Below are 12,711 nucleotides of genomic sequence, written 5' to 3'. Positions count from 1 at the left end.
AAGGCAACTCCCCAGGGAGTGTCCTGTATTATCTGGCACGTCCATGTTAAGCATGTTGTCAGAGGTATTGTTCGCCACCTAAGTGGTCCTCTGGGCCACAGTGGGAGACAGAGGAGCTATGCTTATGCCAACCAGAGCTGGCCAGAGCCCAGGCTTCAGAGAGACCCTGGTCCACCACACGGTGAACAGAGAAGCTCCAGAGATGCTGGGACCACAGCGTTTGCTTCCCAGCTGCTCAAGCAGCTGGCACCCAAAGGGTGCGATGATGGAGAGAGGGCGGCTGACAAAGTCTGGCGGCAGCATTCCGAGTAATAATAATTGCATGACTTGGCATCAGGAGACTCACAATCTCGTTCCTTCTTGCACTGCTTTCCCCTCACCTCCACCTTCAACTGGTCTCTAGGTCCTCCTGAGTCTCATTCCAACTGATCTGCCTCTGTCACTTCCTCTCCATCCCCCTACCTTCACCTCCAGACTGTGGTCAAGAGAGATATCTAGAAAGTAGATCTATCCATGCCACGCTCCTGGCTCCTCAATGCAGACAGCATGCACCAGACACACGAGGTGCATACGCTGTCTGCCTCCTGTGTCTCACCTCCAGGACGACAGCGTGCATCACCTCTACCTCTGCCCCACTTCCCTAAACCAAGATCCCAGCAAACCAGCCAGCACCTGTCCTCAAGCCAGGCGAGCTCCCAATTCTGAGCCTCAGCTCTCACCTCTCCTGGCATTAAAGGGCCTTCCCTACGAGATCCCAAGGTGGATGGTGTATGCGTTTTCTCTAGGAAGCCCGGAATGTCCTGAAATGGCAGTTTCCAATTATTTGCTACCAAGACGTTGTCATGGAAATATAAACCATAAGCGTGTTCAAGCTTTGGCTTTTACAGCAATTTTCCTATTTGCCTATTTTATACCATTGTTTTCTCAAACCCGAGCTGTGCAACCTCTCCGTTTCCCACCAGTTTAATGGGTCATAAAATAAGGATTTGATTACACAAATTGAAAATAGGCCCTCTGTCTATGCCCATACCACCACCCTGAACACATCCGATCTCATAGGAAAATAGGCCCTCTAAGGGAAAGGGGTGCTTCAAAACGCCGAAGCATTATTACTTGATTATTGCTGTTATAATTAAAAAGGAAATATTTTTGGTTGGGCACAGTGGCTCATGCCTGTAATCCCAGCACTTTGAGAGGCTGAGGCGGGCGGATTACCTGAGGTCAGGAGTTCGAGACCAGCCTGGCCAACATGGTGAAACCCCACCTCTACTAAAAATACAAAACATTAGCTGGGCGTGGTGGTACATGCCTGCAATCCCAGCTACTCCAGAGGCTGAGACAGGAGAATCGCTTGAACCCCGGAGATGGAGGTTGCAGTGAGCCAAGACTGCGCAACTACACTCCAGCCTGGATGACAGAGCGAGACTCTGTCTAAAAGAAAAAAAAAAAAGAAGTATTTTAAAAAGATATTGCAATTTGCTATATTTCCAACTCCAGATGGAAAGTTGTGTGTTTGTGTGTGTGTGTGCACATGTGTGATAGGTGGGTATGTGCAGGTGTGTGGGTATGTGAGTGTGTGCTGAGCAGAGCCTCAGAACTTGGAGACAGAGAGAGAGGAGGAAGGAGATAGAGAAGGAACTTCTCTTTCTCTTTGTAGATTTCTCCATTTCCATTGGGCTAAATTTATTGTTTCTTCATCTGTGTTCCCAAGCTCTTTAGACAAAACACTGTTATAATCCTTGAGGCAGGGATGGGGTAGGAGGAGGGTTCAACATCTCCTGCCTTGGGACACAGGTTTTGGCTAACGATGAATTGAACTGTAACATTCCCCCCACTGGTTACGGTAAAGGGCTGTGCTTCAAATGATGGCCAGGTACATAAGTAAAGGAGTGAAGTAGTCTGCGGGGGAAGACAGTACAGAATGGTGGAGACTGGCAAAATGGGAACACACACCCCCTCTACAAGAGTAGCTGCTACTCAGCTCCAGCCAACTGTCGCGTGAGGGATGTGGAGGCAATCCTGCCAATGCTTCTGCCCTTTCAAGGTGTGCTAAATATCCAGATTTTAATATGAAATCTACCCATTTTTTTAAGTGTTGCTTTAAATATTTAAAAACACTATATCAGCCAAAGGTACACATCTGCTGACCAGATCCATCCCAGGGGCCATGAGTTTGCCACCTGGCGCTAACCAGCCCAATGCTGAGTGTGCAGTACTGAGTCCTGGGCTGTCGTCCCCCGGCCCCGGGGCCCCGGGGAACACTGGTGCCAGGCCCCAAGGCTGGGAGGGGCCCAGGCTTCACCTTTCCCGGATGAATTCTGACATTTCCTTCTGCATTTGTTTGCCCTTCAGCTGTTTCTGGAGCAGTAGTTCAAACCCAGCCACAGTGCCGTTGCCTTGGGGGTCCTTCTTATCAGCCTACAAAGGAAGCAGAAGCACAAGAGTTTAGGGCACATCTGAGTCTGGAGCCAGGGAGAATGGCGTAGAGGGAGGACAGCTCCTAGATGTGCCTGGCAATCCCAGTACAGCACAAGACGCGGGAGCAGCTGTCTCTGCTGCCCTAACTCAGATCTCTCTCCTGGTGCCCCCACTCCCAACAGCGCTTTCTGATGCTCAGGCTCTTACAGTTGCTGCATCCCCACATCCAAGCCCCTTAACTCTCCCAACCTGGGAACCGAGAGGAAGAAGGGCAAGTGTCCAAGAGTGCCGGCTGTGATGCCTAACGGCCTACGACTTCCAACCAGGTGGCTGCAGATCTGGCTTGGCCCTCGGCGAATCTTGGCATCCTGACTCCAAGCTGGACTATGTGTGAGCTCAGGAGCAGGTACCCCCAGCCTTAAGCCATCCTGTCTTCTACCAACTTCTTACACTGGTAGGGCAGTGACACCCTCTAACCACACATTCATACAAGATCACAGGAGAGAAAAGTAAATCATAGAGAGAAAGTGGATTGAAGGGAGGCCGGAGGAGAGAACAGGACAGGCTGCCCTGAAATACTAGCTGGGTGACCTTGGCCAAGTTCTTCACTCACTCCAGGCCTAAGCTTTTTCATCTGCAAAACTGACGAAATAACAGCCCCACCTTCATGTGGTCATTTCAGGGTAAATGACATATGTATATATCTGAGCACATTGCTGAGCACATACTATGTACCCAATAAATGGCATCTGTTATTAGTTACTTTTAAATAAAAGTCCAAACTTGGGGAGGATGGGCAAGTCAATGAAATAAATACTTAGCAGCCAATTAATTTTGCAAACAAATATTCTTAAAATTTCAAAATTAAATGATTTATTTTATTTTACCTGCATTTCTTCAAGCATACCAAATGCCCCTTCCCTGCCATTCCCCTGCCTGAGATTCACCCACACATCTGCCCGCACGGCCGTGGCTGCTGGAGCACCAGCTCCCAGGTCCATCCCAGGCATGTCTAAAAGTGTCCTCCTCCTTACAGCTTTTCCCTATCAGGAACCCAGGGTCAAACACTTTGATACTTAATGGAAGGTGTTCAGAACAGGTTTTTGATATCCCAGAGACAGAGGTGCATTGGTAAGAACAGTGTCCCAGCATCTGGTAGGACCCAGGTTCTTGTCTCTGCTCTGCTGCAGGGTGTCCAATCCTAGGTAGTATCTCCCTGGACCACCCCCTTGAAATAGGGGTGGGTTGCATCTCTCAGATCCCATCCAGATCAGACATTTTAGGAGAGGGGAAAGAAAAGGGGTTGCTGATGCCTGCAGGGAACCCCATTTACCATCATCAAGTAGATGAAGGATTTTATGGACACCTTCCCAGTTCCCCCGGTGTGGGACCCCTCCCTCGGGTGCCATAACTCAAAGTCCTCCGGCCACACTGCTAACATCCCTGATGACAGGGAGATCACCATCCTACGGGGTCACAATCGGGCCGTTCTTGCAGTTTAAAAGCAATGTCCACTGAAGATCTCTGCGCTTCACTCTACGAATGCTACATCTTGATGAAAAAGCAGAAGGAAAATTACCCAAATACTGAGCTCAAATCTGCCTCCCTTCTAGGATGGATATGCTGAGCTATGCACTCTGGGGAAAACCAGCCAGAAGAAACAGGCTTTAATGACTGTGTCAGGAGAGAGAAATTTCTATTAATGGAAAAGGCCTTGATGGTCAGGGGCATAAGTGGATTGCAGATTAAGTATCAGAGTCCCCAGAGAGCTCGAATTACGATAAGAACTCACAAGTGTCGCCCTCCAGATGCTGCTGGATGCAGGTGGCATCAGACATTCCTACCAGCTTTCCAAGGCTTGAGACCCCACACGCTGACCTCCAGCAACTAGGATACCCATTTCCAGGGCTCAAACCACTCTCTCCTTGAACCCTCCATTTACTGCACCCCTCTTGAGAGATGATGTTTCCAAACCCAGGTACATCTCTCCCTCTCTGCCGCCACCACCATCTTTCCTGGTCTCTTCCACTCACCCGTCAACTTCCCACCCCCACCTGCACAATGCCTACGAATCAGATCACATCATATTGCTGCTTAAGACCTTCTAACACCCTCCTTCCACAAGCAGAATAAAACTCACTTACTGGGGCCCAGAAAGTCTTACACACTCTGATGCTTGCTTACCCCGATGCTTGCTTACCCCGCCTCTGAGCTCACCTACCCAGGTCTGTCTGATGCCAAAGATAAGCCCCTTTATACTGTTTCCTCAACCAATGCACAGATCTCTACCCTGGACACAGCACAGCTGGAGCTACAGAAATTGTGCCTTGGTGAGAGGTGCAGGCAACAGGGATCTTTGTATATCTTCTAAGGTACAAGCGATTTTGTAGAAAGAGAAAAGCACTTTTATCTAGTATTCGGTTAGCAAATCTAAAAAAGTGTAGATAATCCGGCTGGGCACGATGGCTCATGCCTGTAATCCCAGCACTTTGGGAGGCCAAGGTGGGTGGATCACCTGAGGTCAGGAGCTTGAGACCAGCCTGGCCAACATGATGAAATCCTGTCTCTACTAAAAAAATAAAATAAAATACAAAAAATTAGCTGGGTGTGGTGGCACACATCTGTAGTCCCAGCTGCTCAGGAGGCTGAGACAGGAGAGTCGCTTGAACCTGGGAGGTGGAGGCTGGGGTGAGCCAAGATCACACCACTGCACTCCAGCCTGGGTGAGACAGAGTGAGACTCTGTCTCAAAAAATCCATTCTGCAAAGTGGTGAAAACAAAGTTTTTACTTATTTATTGTTCCTTGGAGTCTTTGGACACTTGTTTTTTTGAAGCGTACAATTTAGTGGTTTTCAATACATTCACAGGGTTTATGACCATCCCCACTATCTGATTCCAGAAAGGGGTGATCTAATTTTGAAAGTCACTATGACTTTAACATGCAAATGGCCCAGGACCATTCCCAGGATATTCTGAGGTACAGGACTCCGCATTTCTAAAAATTTATTTATTTGAATTGTGAAAAAAAATACATCTAGCACACAACGGACCATTTTAGCCATTTTTAAGAATACAGTTCAGTGGCATGAGGTACATTCACATGGTTGTGCGACCATCACCACCATCCACCCGCAAAATTTTCTTTAATCTTGCAAAACTAAAACTCTGTGTTCGCTAAGTGATCTGCAAAAGTTTTAAAACTACAGGATTACCCAAGCTGAGCTCTCTGAAGATCCTGTGCCCAACTGCCTCACAATTCTGATGAGAACAGTGAGGCCCAAGGAGGTGAAGCACTTGTCCAACGTCACTCACGTAAGTGACAAGCAGGTATGGAGCCCACGTTCATTTATTGAGGCAGATTCTAGTCTCCTGCCTTCACTGAGCATCAGAGAAAATGGCCCCCCGCTTACCTACATTCTGGTTGAAGTGTCTGTAATGTGAACAAAAGTCCTGCTGAATCCCTGAGATTCATGGAATGAGCTGGACTCCAAGAGGGTCCTAAGTTCCTGTCACAGATGCAAACTCTAACACCAGCCCTTCACGCTCCAACGAGAAAGGCCCCTCCACTTTGAGATCCAGGTCCCTCCTACCCATCCTGGGTGTCTACTCCTGGTCACTGGGGTCACGCTGTGGGGGAAACTGAGGCGCTGCTTACCCAGAAGTAGTCGCAGTAGCTCCACTCGGTTGGTTTCAGCAGCTGCTGTTCCGGCATCGTGTCTGGGTGAGGGAACGTCACACAGTTTATCTGCAGGGCACAGAACAAGAAAGAATGACCCCGCTGGAGACTGGAATAGCGAGGAAGGCTTCGCTCCTGGGGGACACGGCACTGGAGCAGCCTCCCTATTGACAGAACACGCACAGGGATCTTCCCGTGCTCCAGGGGCCAGCATTTCACATGAGGGGCAACAGGCGCTCACCCCCACCCCAGAGGGGCTGTGAACCAGTACCACCTCTCTAGATGGCAGTTTACTAGGATCAAAATTGCAAACTTCAGGTGCCTTTGACCCAGCAATTGCACAAGAGTCTATCATACAGATACAGTTGCATGGGGGCAGTGACATCCACACACGCTTTTTCACGACAGCACTATTTATGGCCGTTAAAGGCTGGAAAACAACTCCAATGTCCATCAGTGGGGGAATGGTTAAACAAAGTATGAGATAGACATCTATGGAAATCAGAAAGGACACGGTGATAAAGTTCTTAAATTTAATTAGGAAAGCAGCCGGGCGCGGTGGCTCACGCCTGTAATCCCAGCACTTTGGGAGGCCGAGGCAGGCGGACCACCTGAGGTTGAGAGTTCGAGACCAGCCTGACCAACAGGGAGAAACCCCGTCTCTACTAAAAATACAAAATTAGCTGGGCGTAGTGGCGCATGCGTGTAATCCCAGCTAGTCGGGAGGCTGAGGGAGGAGAGGTTGCAGTGAGCCGAGATGGCACCATTGCTCTCCAGCCTTGCAGTGAGCTGAGATCATGCCATTGTACGAATGAAACTATGTCTCAAAAAAAAAAAAAAAAAGAAAATTTAATAAGGAAAGTGTGCCAGGATATAGGGTTAGGTGAAGGTTTAAAAAAAAAAAAAAAGCAAGCAGAGTATTATAAGTTCCTTTTCAAAAAGAAAGACAAGACCAGCCCCTCCTCTTCCTACTCCTGCTTCGCCCATTCAATGTGAAGATGTTGAGGATGAAGACCTTGACGATGACCCACTTCCACTTAAAGAATAGTAATTATATTTTTCTTCTTTATAATTGTCTTAACATTTTATTTTCTCTAGCTTACTTTACTGTAAGAATACAGTGTATAATACACATAAACATGCAAAATATGTGTTCATGTCAGTAAGGCTTCTACTCAACAAGAGGCTATTAGTAGTTAAGTTCTGGGGAGTTCAAAGTTATATGTCAATTTTGGACTATGGGTGAGGAGGGGGCACCCCTAGCTCCCATGTTGTTCAAGGGTCACCTGTATAATACACATCTGGTTATTTGCATATAGAATATTCCTGGAAACTGATAACATCGTTTGCTTCCAAGGAAAGGAACTGTGTGGGTGAGGGTCAGGGGTGAGAGATTACCTTGCAAATTTTATGTCACGATGTGTATCATACGAACAAATACACCTTAAAATTATAATCTAGGGGGCCGGGCACGGCAGTTCACGCCTGTAATCCCAGCACTTTGGGAGGCCGAGGCAGGTGGATCATGAGGTCAGGAGTTCGAGACCAGCCTGACCAATATGGTGAAACCCCTTCTCTACTAAAGATACAAAAATTAGCCAGGCGTGGTGGCATGTGCCTGTAATCCCAGCTACTCAGGAGGCTGAGGCAGGAGAATCGCTTCAACCCAGGAAGCAGAGGTTGCAGTGAGCCGAGATTGCGCCATTGCACTCCAGCCTGGGTGACAGAGTGAGACTCCATCTCAAAAAAAAAATCTGGGTTGCACGTGTAAGGCTGGCCCTAGCTAAGGAGCGTGAAGTACAGAAATTTTCAGGTCATCTCAGACTTTTCTGCCCGAGCACATCTGCAATACTCCCTGGCTTTTCCCCACTGTGTGGAGGTGGCTTCAGGCCCCAGATTCCCACCTCTCCTAGGACGTGGGCTAATTTGCTTCCTCTGTGGGAGCAAGGCCTGAGCCTTGTAAGTCTTTAACCCCTTCTTGCAGCCCAAGCACCTGCTGAAGTGGAAAATGTCACACATTAAAAAATGATGCAGCCCTGAGGTTTTGGGCCCAGGACACAAACTCCAATGCTAGGAGGGGTGTGCAAGCCAGTGAGGTACCCAAGCGTCACAGAAACTGCAGCTGGGACAGGAGGGCGGACAGCGTCACAGAAACTGCAGCTGGGATAGGAGGGCGGACGGCATCTGCTTTGGGCAGGGGTCAGAGGCTGCAGAGATGCGTCCAAGGGGCAGATCCTGCTCAGCTCTTGCCAACTGTCGTCAAGCCCTTCTGAGGAGTCCAGTGCTGACGGATTATGTGATGACTCGAGGGAAGCTGAAAATGGGGACTTTTATGCAAAGTGTCTCCATTTTTAAGTGCTGGCAATTAATTCAAGGTTAAAAACAATAATAATAAACACAATAACACCATGTAGGCCCAACAAACTCTTCTGTCAGCAAAGTCAGGCCCATGGACCTCCAGTTGTGACCTCTGGTTCAGGAAGCTCCTGGGTGGCTAGAAGTAAATCTAGTGCACACCTCCTCCCCAGCTGCCAGGGCACAGACCTCAGCCGCAGTCTGGGGAGAAGTCCCCAACAAAAGAAGGAGCCTCCTCCTCCCAGATCCTTACATGTGGTCCCCACCACCCTAGAGGGAAACACAACTCAGCAGAAGGATCAGAGGCAGGAATGACGCGGACGACCCTGGAGATGACAGGGCTGCACCAAATTCTGCCAAGGATAATCCCTTCTTCTCTTTCTCCTTCCCTTCCTCCCTTTCTCCCTTCCTCCCCTCCTCCCTTCCTCTCCTCCTCTCCTCCCCTCCCTCCTTCCCTCCCTCTTTCCCTCTTCCCTTCCCTCCTTCCCTCCTGCCCTCCCTCCCTCCCTCCCTTTCTTTTTTAGACAGAATCTTGCTCTGTCACCAGGCTGGAGTGCAGTGGCACGATCTCGGCTCACTGCAACCTCTGCTTCACTGGCTCAAGTGATTCTCCTGCCTCAGCCTCTCTCGGGTAGCTGGGATTACAGGTGCATGTCACCACACCTGGCTAGTTTTTGTATTTTTAGCAGAGACAGGATTTCACCACATTGGCCAGGCTGGTCTCAAACTCCTGACCCCAAGTGATCCACCCTCCTCGGCCTCCCAAAGTGCTGGGATTACAGGCATGAGCCACTGTGCTGGGCCTCTTTCTCCTTTTCAAAATGTGTAACTTCTAAGAATACAACATTATCCATGTAAGATTCCTGGCCAGGGCATGGTGGCTCACATCTGTAATCCCAACACTTTGGGAAGCCAAGGCGGGCGGATCGCTTGAGCTCAGGAGTTCAAGACCAGCCTGGGCAACATAGCACAACCTTGTCTCTACAAAAAATAAAAAACAAAACTAGCCAGGTATGGTGGCACACACCTGTAGTCCCAGCTACTTGGGAGGCTGAAGCAGGAGGATCTCTTGAGCCTGGGAGGTTGAGGCTGCAGTGAGCTATGATTATATCACTGCACTTTAGCCTAAGTTAAAAAAAATCCTGTCAAAAATATTTAATCTGAATCTAATGATAAGTGGGGAAAATCAAGATAGTTTTTTAAAAGGCACCTTGTGGCAGGGTGTGGTGGCTCACGCCTGTAATCCTAGCAATCTGGGAGGCCCAGGTGTGCGGATCACAAGGTCAGAAGTTGGAGACCAGCCTGGCCAACATAGTGAAACCGTGTCTCTACTGAAAATACAAAAATTAGCCGGGCATGGTGGTGGGCGCCTGTAATCCCAGCTACTCGAGAGGCTGAGGCAGGAGAATTGTTTGAACCCGGGAGGTGGAGGTTGCAGTGAGCCGAGATCGCGCCATTGCACTCCAGCCTGGGCGACAGGGCGAGACTGTGTCTCAAAAAAAAAAAAAAGTTACACAGCTTCCTGAACTCTAAAAAATTAGCACTGTGATGGATTAAAAAAACAAAGGCTAGATGAAGATCAGCTGAGGCTGGGGAGTTTTCTCCCAGGCGTCAGCAGCCTCAGTGAGAGAAGGGAGGGCCAGTTCTTGAGGCCAGCAGCAGAAAGCCCCAAGCCTTGGTTTCGGGCAAGTCCCCAAGGTGTGTCCAGAGACAAGTCTCCTTCCTTCCTGCGCCTCCACAACCCACTGCCAAGCAGGCAATCATGAAAACAAGGGACGGATTTCAAAAGTGCACAGATTCCTTATTTTGTATTCCAATTATTCTTATTTCAACAAATCACAGTCATCACAGTCCATCTTTATGTTGCTGAATAATGCAGTCCATGAAAATTTCAATCAAATTTAATGATAAATTAACTATGACATTAAAGTAAATTGAGCACTAAGAATGATGGAACGAGTAGAGTTGTGGGTACTCAGAGGTGGGTCTGAATGCTTCTGGAGTGGCCTGCCCTGCGGGCATCTCTCCCCTTTCCCTCGTCTTTCCTCACTCAAACTGCTCTTGGCCTTGCCCTCTTGTCGGGGAAACATTTCCCTACAAAGAAAGGACTTTCCTGGCCAGGTGTGGTGGCTCACGCCTGTAATCCCAGCACTTTGGGAAGCCGAGATGGGTGGATCACCTGAGGTCGGGAGTTGGAGACCAGCCTGACCCACATGGAGAAACCCCATCTCTACTAAAAATACAAAATTAGCCAGGCTTGGTGGCACACGCCTATAATCCCAGCTACTTGGGAAGGCTGAGGCAGGAGAATCGCTTGAACCTGGGAGGTGGAGGTTGCAGTGAGCCAAGATTGCGCCATTGCATCATTCCAGCCTGGGCAACAAGAGCAAAACTCTGTCTCAAAACAAAACAAGAAGAAAGGACTTTCCCATGTCAGGAAGAGGCTTGGCCAAAACGTGGGGCAGGCAGGAGGAGAAATGGGTCTTGGCCAGTCTTGTTCCCCCTAGAATCTTCCTGAGTTGACTTACCCTCAGAGTGAGGATGCCACCGTGCACCCCAGGAGGCCTGTGCAGACAGACTGCTAGCCGGAAGAGGAGACGGTACCAAGGACAGCCCCTTCAATGATGCATCCTGGCTGGCACCAAGCCAACCACCTAAAAGGCCATGGAAGTCCTGAGGAGGACTGAGACCCACCTAAGTACCACTCAGTCCCCTTCTTGTCCCAGAGTCAAGGATGAACATGCCTCAGAGTCACCTAGAGGACATGGGTTGCTGGGTCCCACCCCCCACTGTCTGATTCAGGAGCTCTGGATGGGGTCTGAGCTCTCAAGTGATGCTGAAGGTCCAGGGACCACACTTTGAGAACCAGCATTCGTGATCCATTTAGCAGGGACAGGGGCAGCCCCTGGGGGAGACCTTGTGCCCACCACAATGAAGACACACAGATAAACAAGCCACAGAGCCCTGCTCTTAAGATCCTACATGGCAAGTGGGCAAAGGACATGAACAGACACTTTTCTTTTTCTTTTTTTTTTTCGAGACAAAGTTTTGCTCTTGTCGCCAAGGCTGGAGTGCAATGGCATGATCTCAGCTCACTGCAACCTCCGCCTCCCGGGTTCAAGCGATTCTCCTGCCTCAGCCTCGCGAGTAGCTGGGATTACAGGTGCCTGCCACCATGCCTGGCTAATTTTTGTATTTTTAGTAGAGACAGGGTTTCACCATGTTGGTCAGGCTGGTCTCGAACTCCTGACCTTCAGGTGATCCACCCACCTTGGCCTCCCAAAGTGTTGGGATTACAGGCGTGAGCCACCGCACCCGGCCCAGACACTTTTCAAAAGAAGACATATGTGCAGCCAACAAGCATATGCAAAAATGCTCATCACCGCTAATCATTAAAGAAAGGCAAATTAAAACCACAATGAGATATCATGGCATGCCAATCAGAATGGCTATAATTAAAAAGGTCAAAAAATAACAGGTGCTGGCAAGGTTGCAGAGAAAAGGGAACACTTATGCACAGTTGGAGGGAGCGTAAATTAGTTCAACCATGTGGAAAGCAATGTGGTGATTCCTCAAAGAACTAAAAACAGAACTATCATTCGACCCAGCAATCCCATTACTGGGTATATACCCAAAGGAATATAAATCTTTCTACATAAAGACACATGTACGCATATGTTCATTGCAGCACTATTCACAATAGCAAAAACATGGAATCAACTTAAATGCCCATCAACGATATACTAGATATAAAGGAAATGTGGTACATATACAACATGAAATACTATGCAGCTGTAACAAAGAATAAGATCAAGTCCTTTGCAGGGACATGGATGGAGCTGGAAGCCATTATCCTTAGCAAACGAATGCAGGAACAGAAAACAGGTTGGGGCAGAAGAGTAAAGGCAGTAGAATGTGAGGACTCATTAAGGACTCATCACCCTGCTGCTTCTGCCACTCCTGCAGTGTTGGGTACATAGTGGGTGCTCAGGAGATGTTTCTTGGTGCAGTGGCCGGAGGCTAGGAATGTAAGGCGTCATCTCTGCTCTCAACAGTTCCGTAAATAAGTCACTGTAATTCTTTGGGATAAACCTGCCAGTGGAGTAAGCCTGAGGTGCTGAGGTTACTGGAAGGACTGAGGGTCCAGGGGAGGAATCTTAGATTTAGGTAATAATAGTAGGGCCCAGGCAGACAGAGGGGTGGGAAGGTGAGAAGGGTACTGCAGGAAGGGAAAGGACCCAGGATGAGAGGATATGCCCTAC

The 12,711-nt window shown here is 48.8% G+C and overlaps 1 protein-coding gene across 4 annotated transcripts in view; it reads right to left on the bottom strand.

Moving 5' to 3' along the window:
• GAS7 (growth arrest specific 7) overlaps positions 1–12,711 on the bottom strand; it is a 288,056-nt gene that overhangs the window by 30,180 nt on the left and 245,165 nt on the right. For all 4 annotated transcript variants that reach the window (XM_003818094.8, XM_008971336.5, XM_003818093.5 and 1 more), the window contains exons 6-7: positions 6,074–6,163; positions 2,303–2,418 (exon numbers count right to left, since the gene is read on the bottom strand). In XM_003818094.8, the coding sequence (XP_003818142.1) occupies positions 2,303–2,418; positions 6,074–6,163 (206 nt within the window). The remainder of the gene's footprint in view (positions 1–2,302; positions 2,419–6,073; positions 6,164–12,711) is intronic.

Source organism: Pan paniscus, chromosome 19 (assembly GCF_029289425.2).
Source record: "Pan paniscus chromosome 19, NHGRI_mPanPan1-v2.0_pri, whole genome shotgun sequence".
Lineage (NCBI taxonomy): Eukaryota > Metazoa > Chordata > Mammalia > Primates > Hominidae > Pan > Pan paniscus.
Note: the sequence above shows the minus strand (reverse complement) of the source record. Positions and strands in the feature narration are given on the sequence as shown.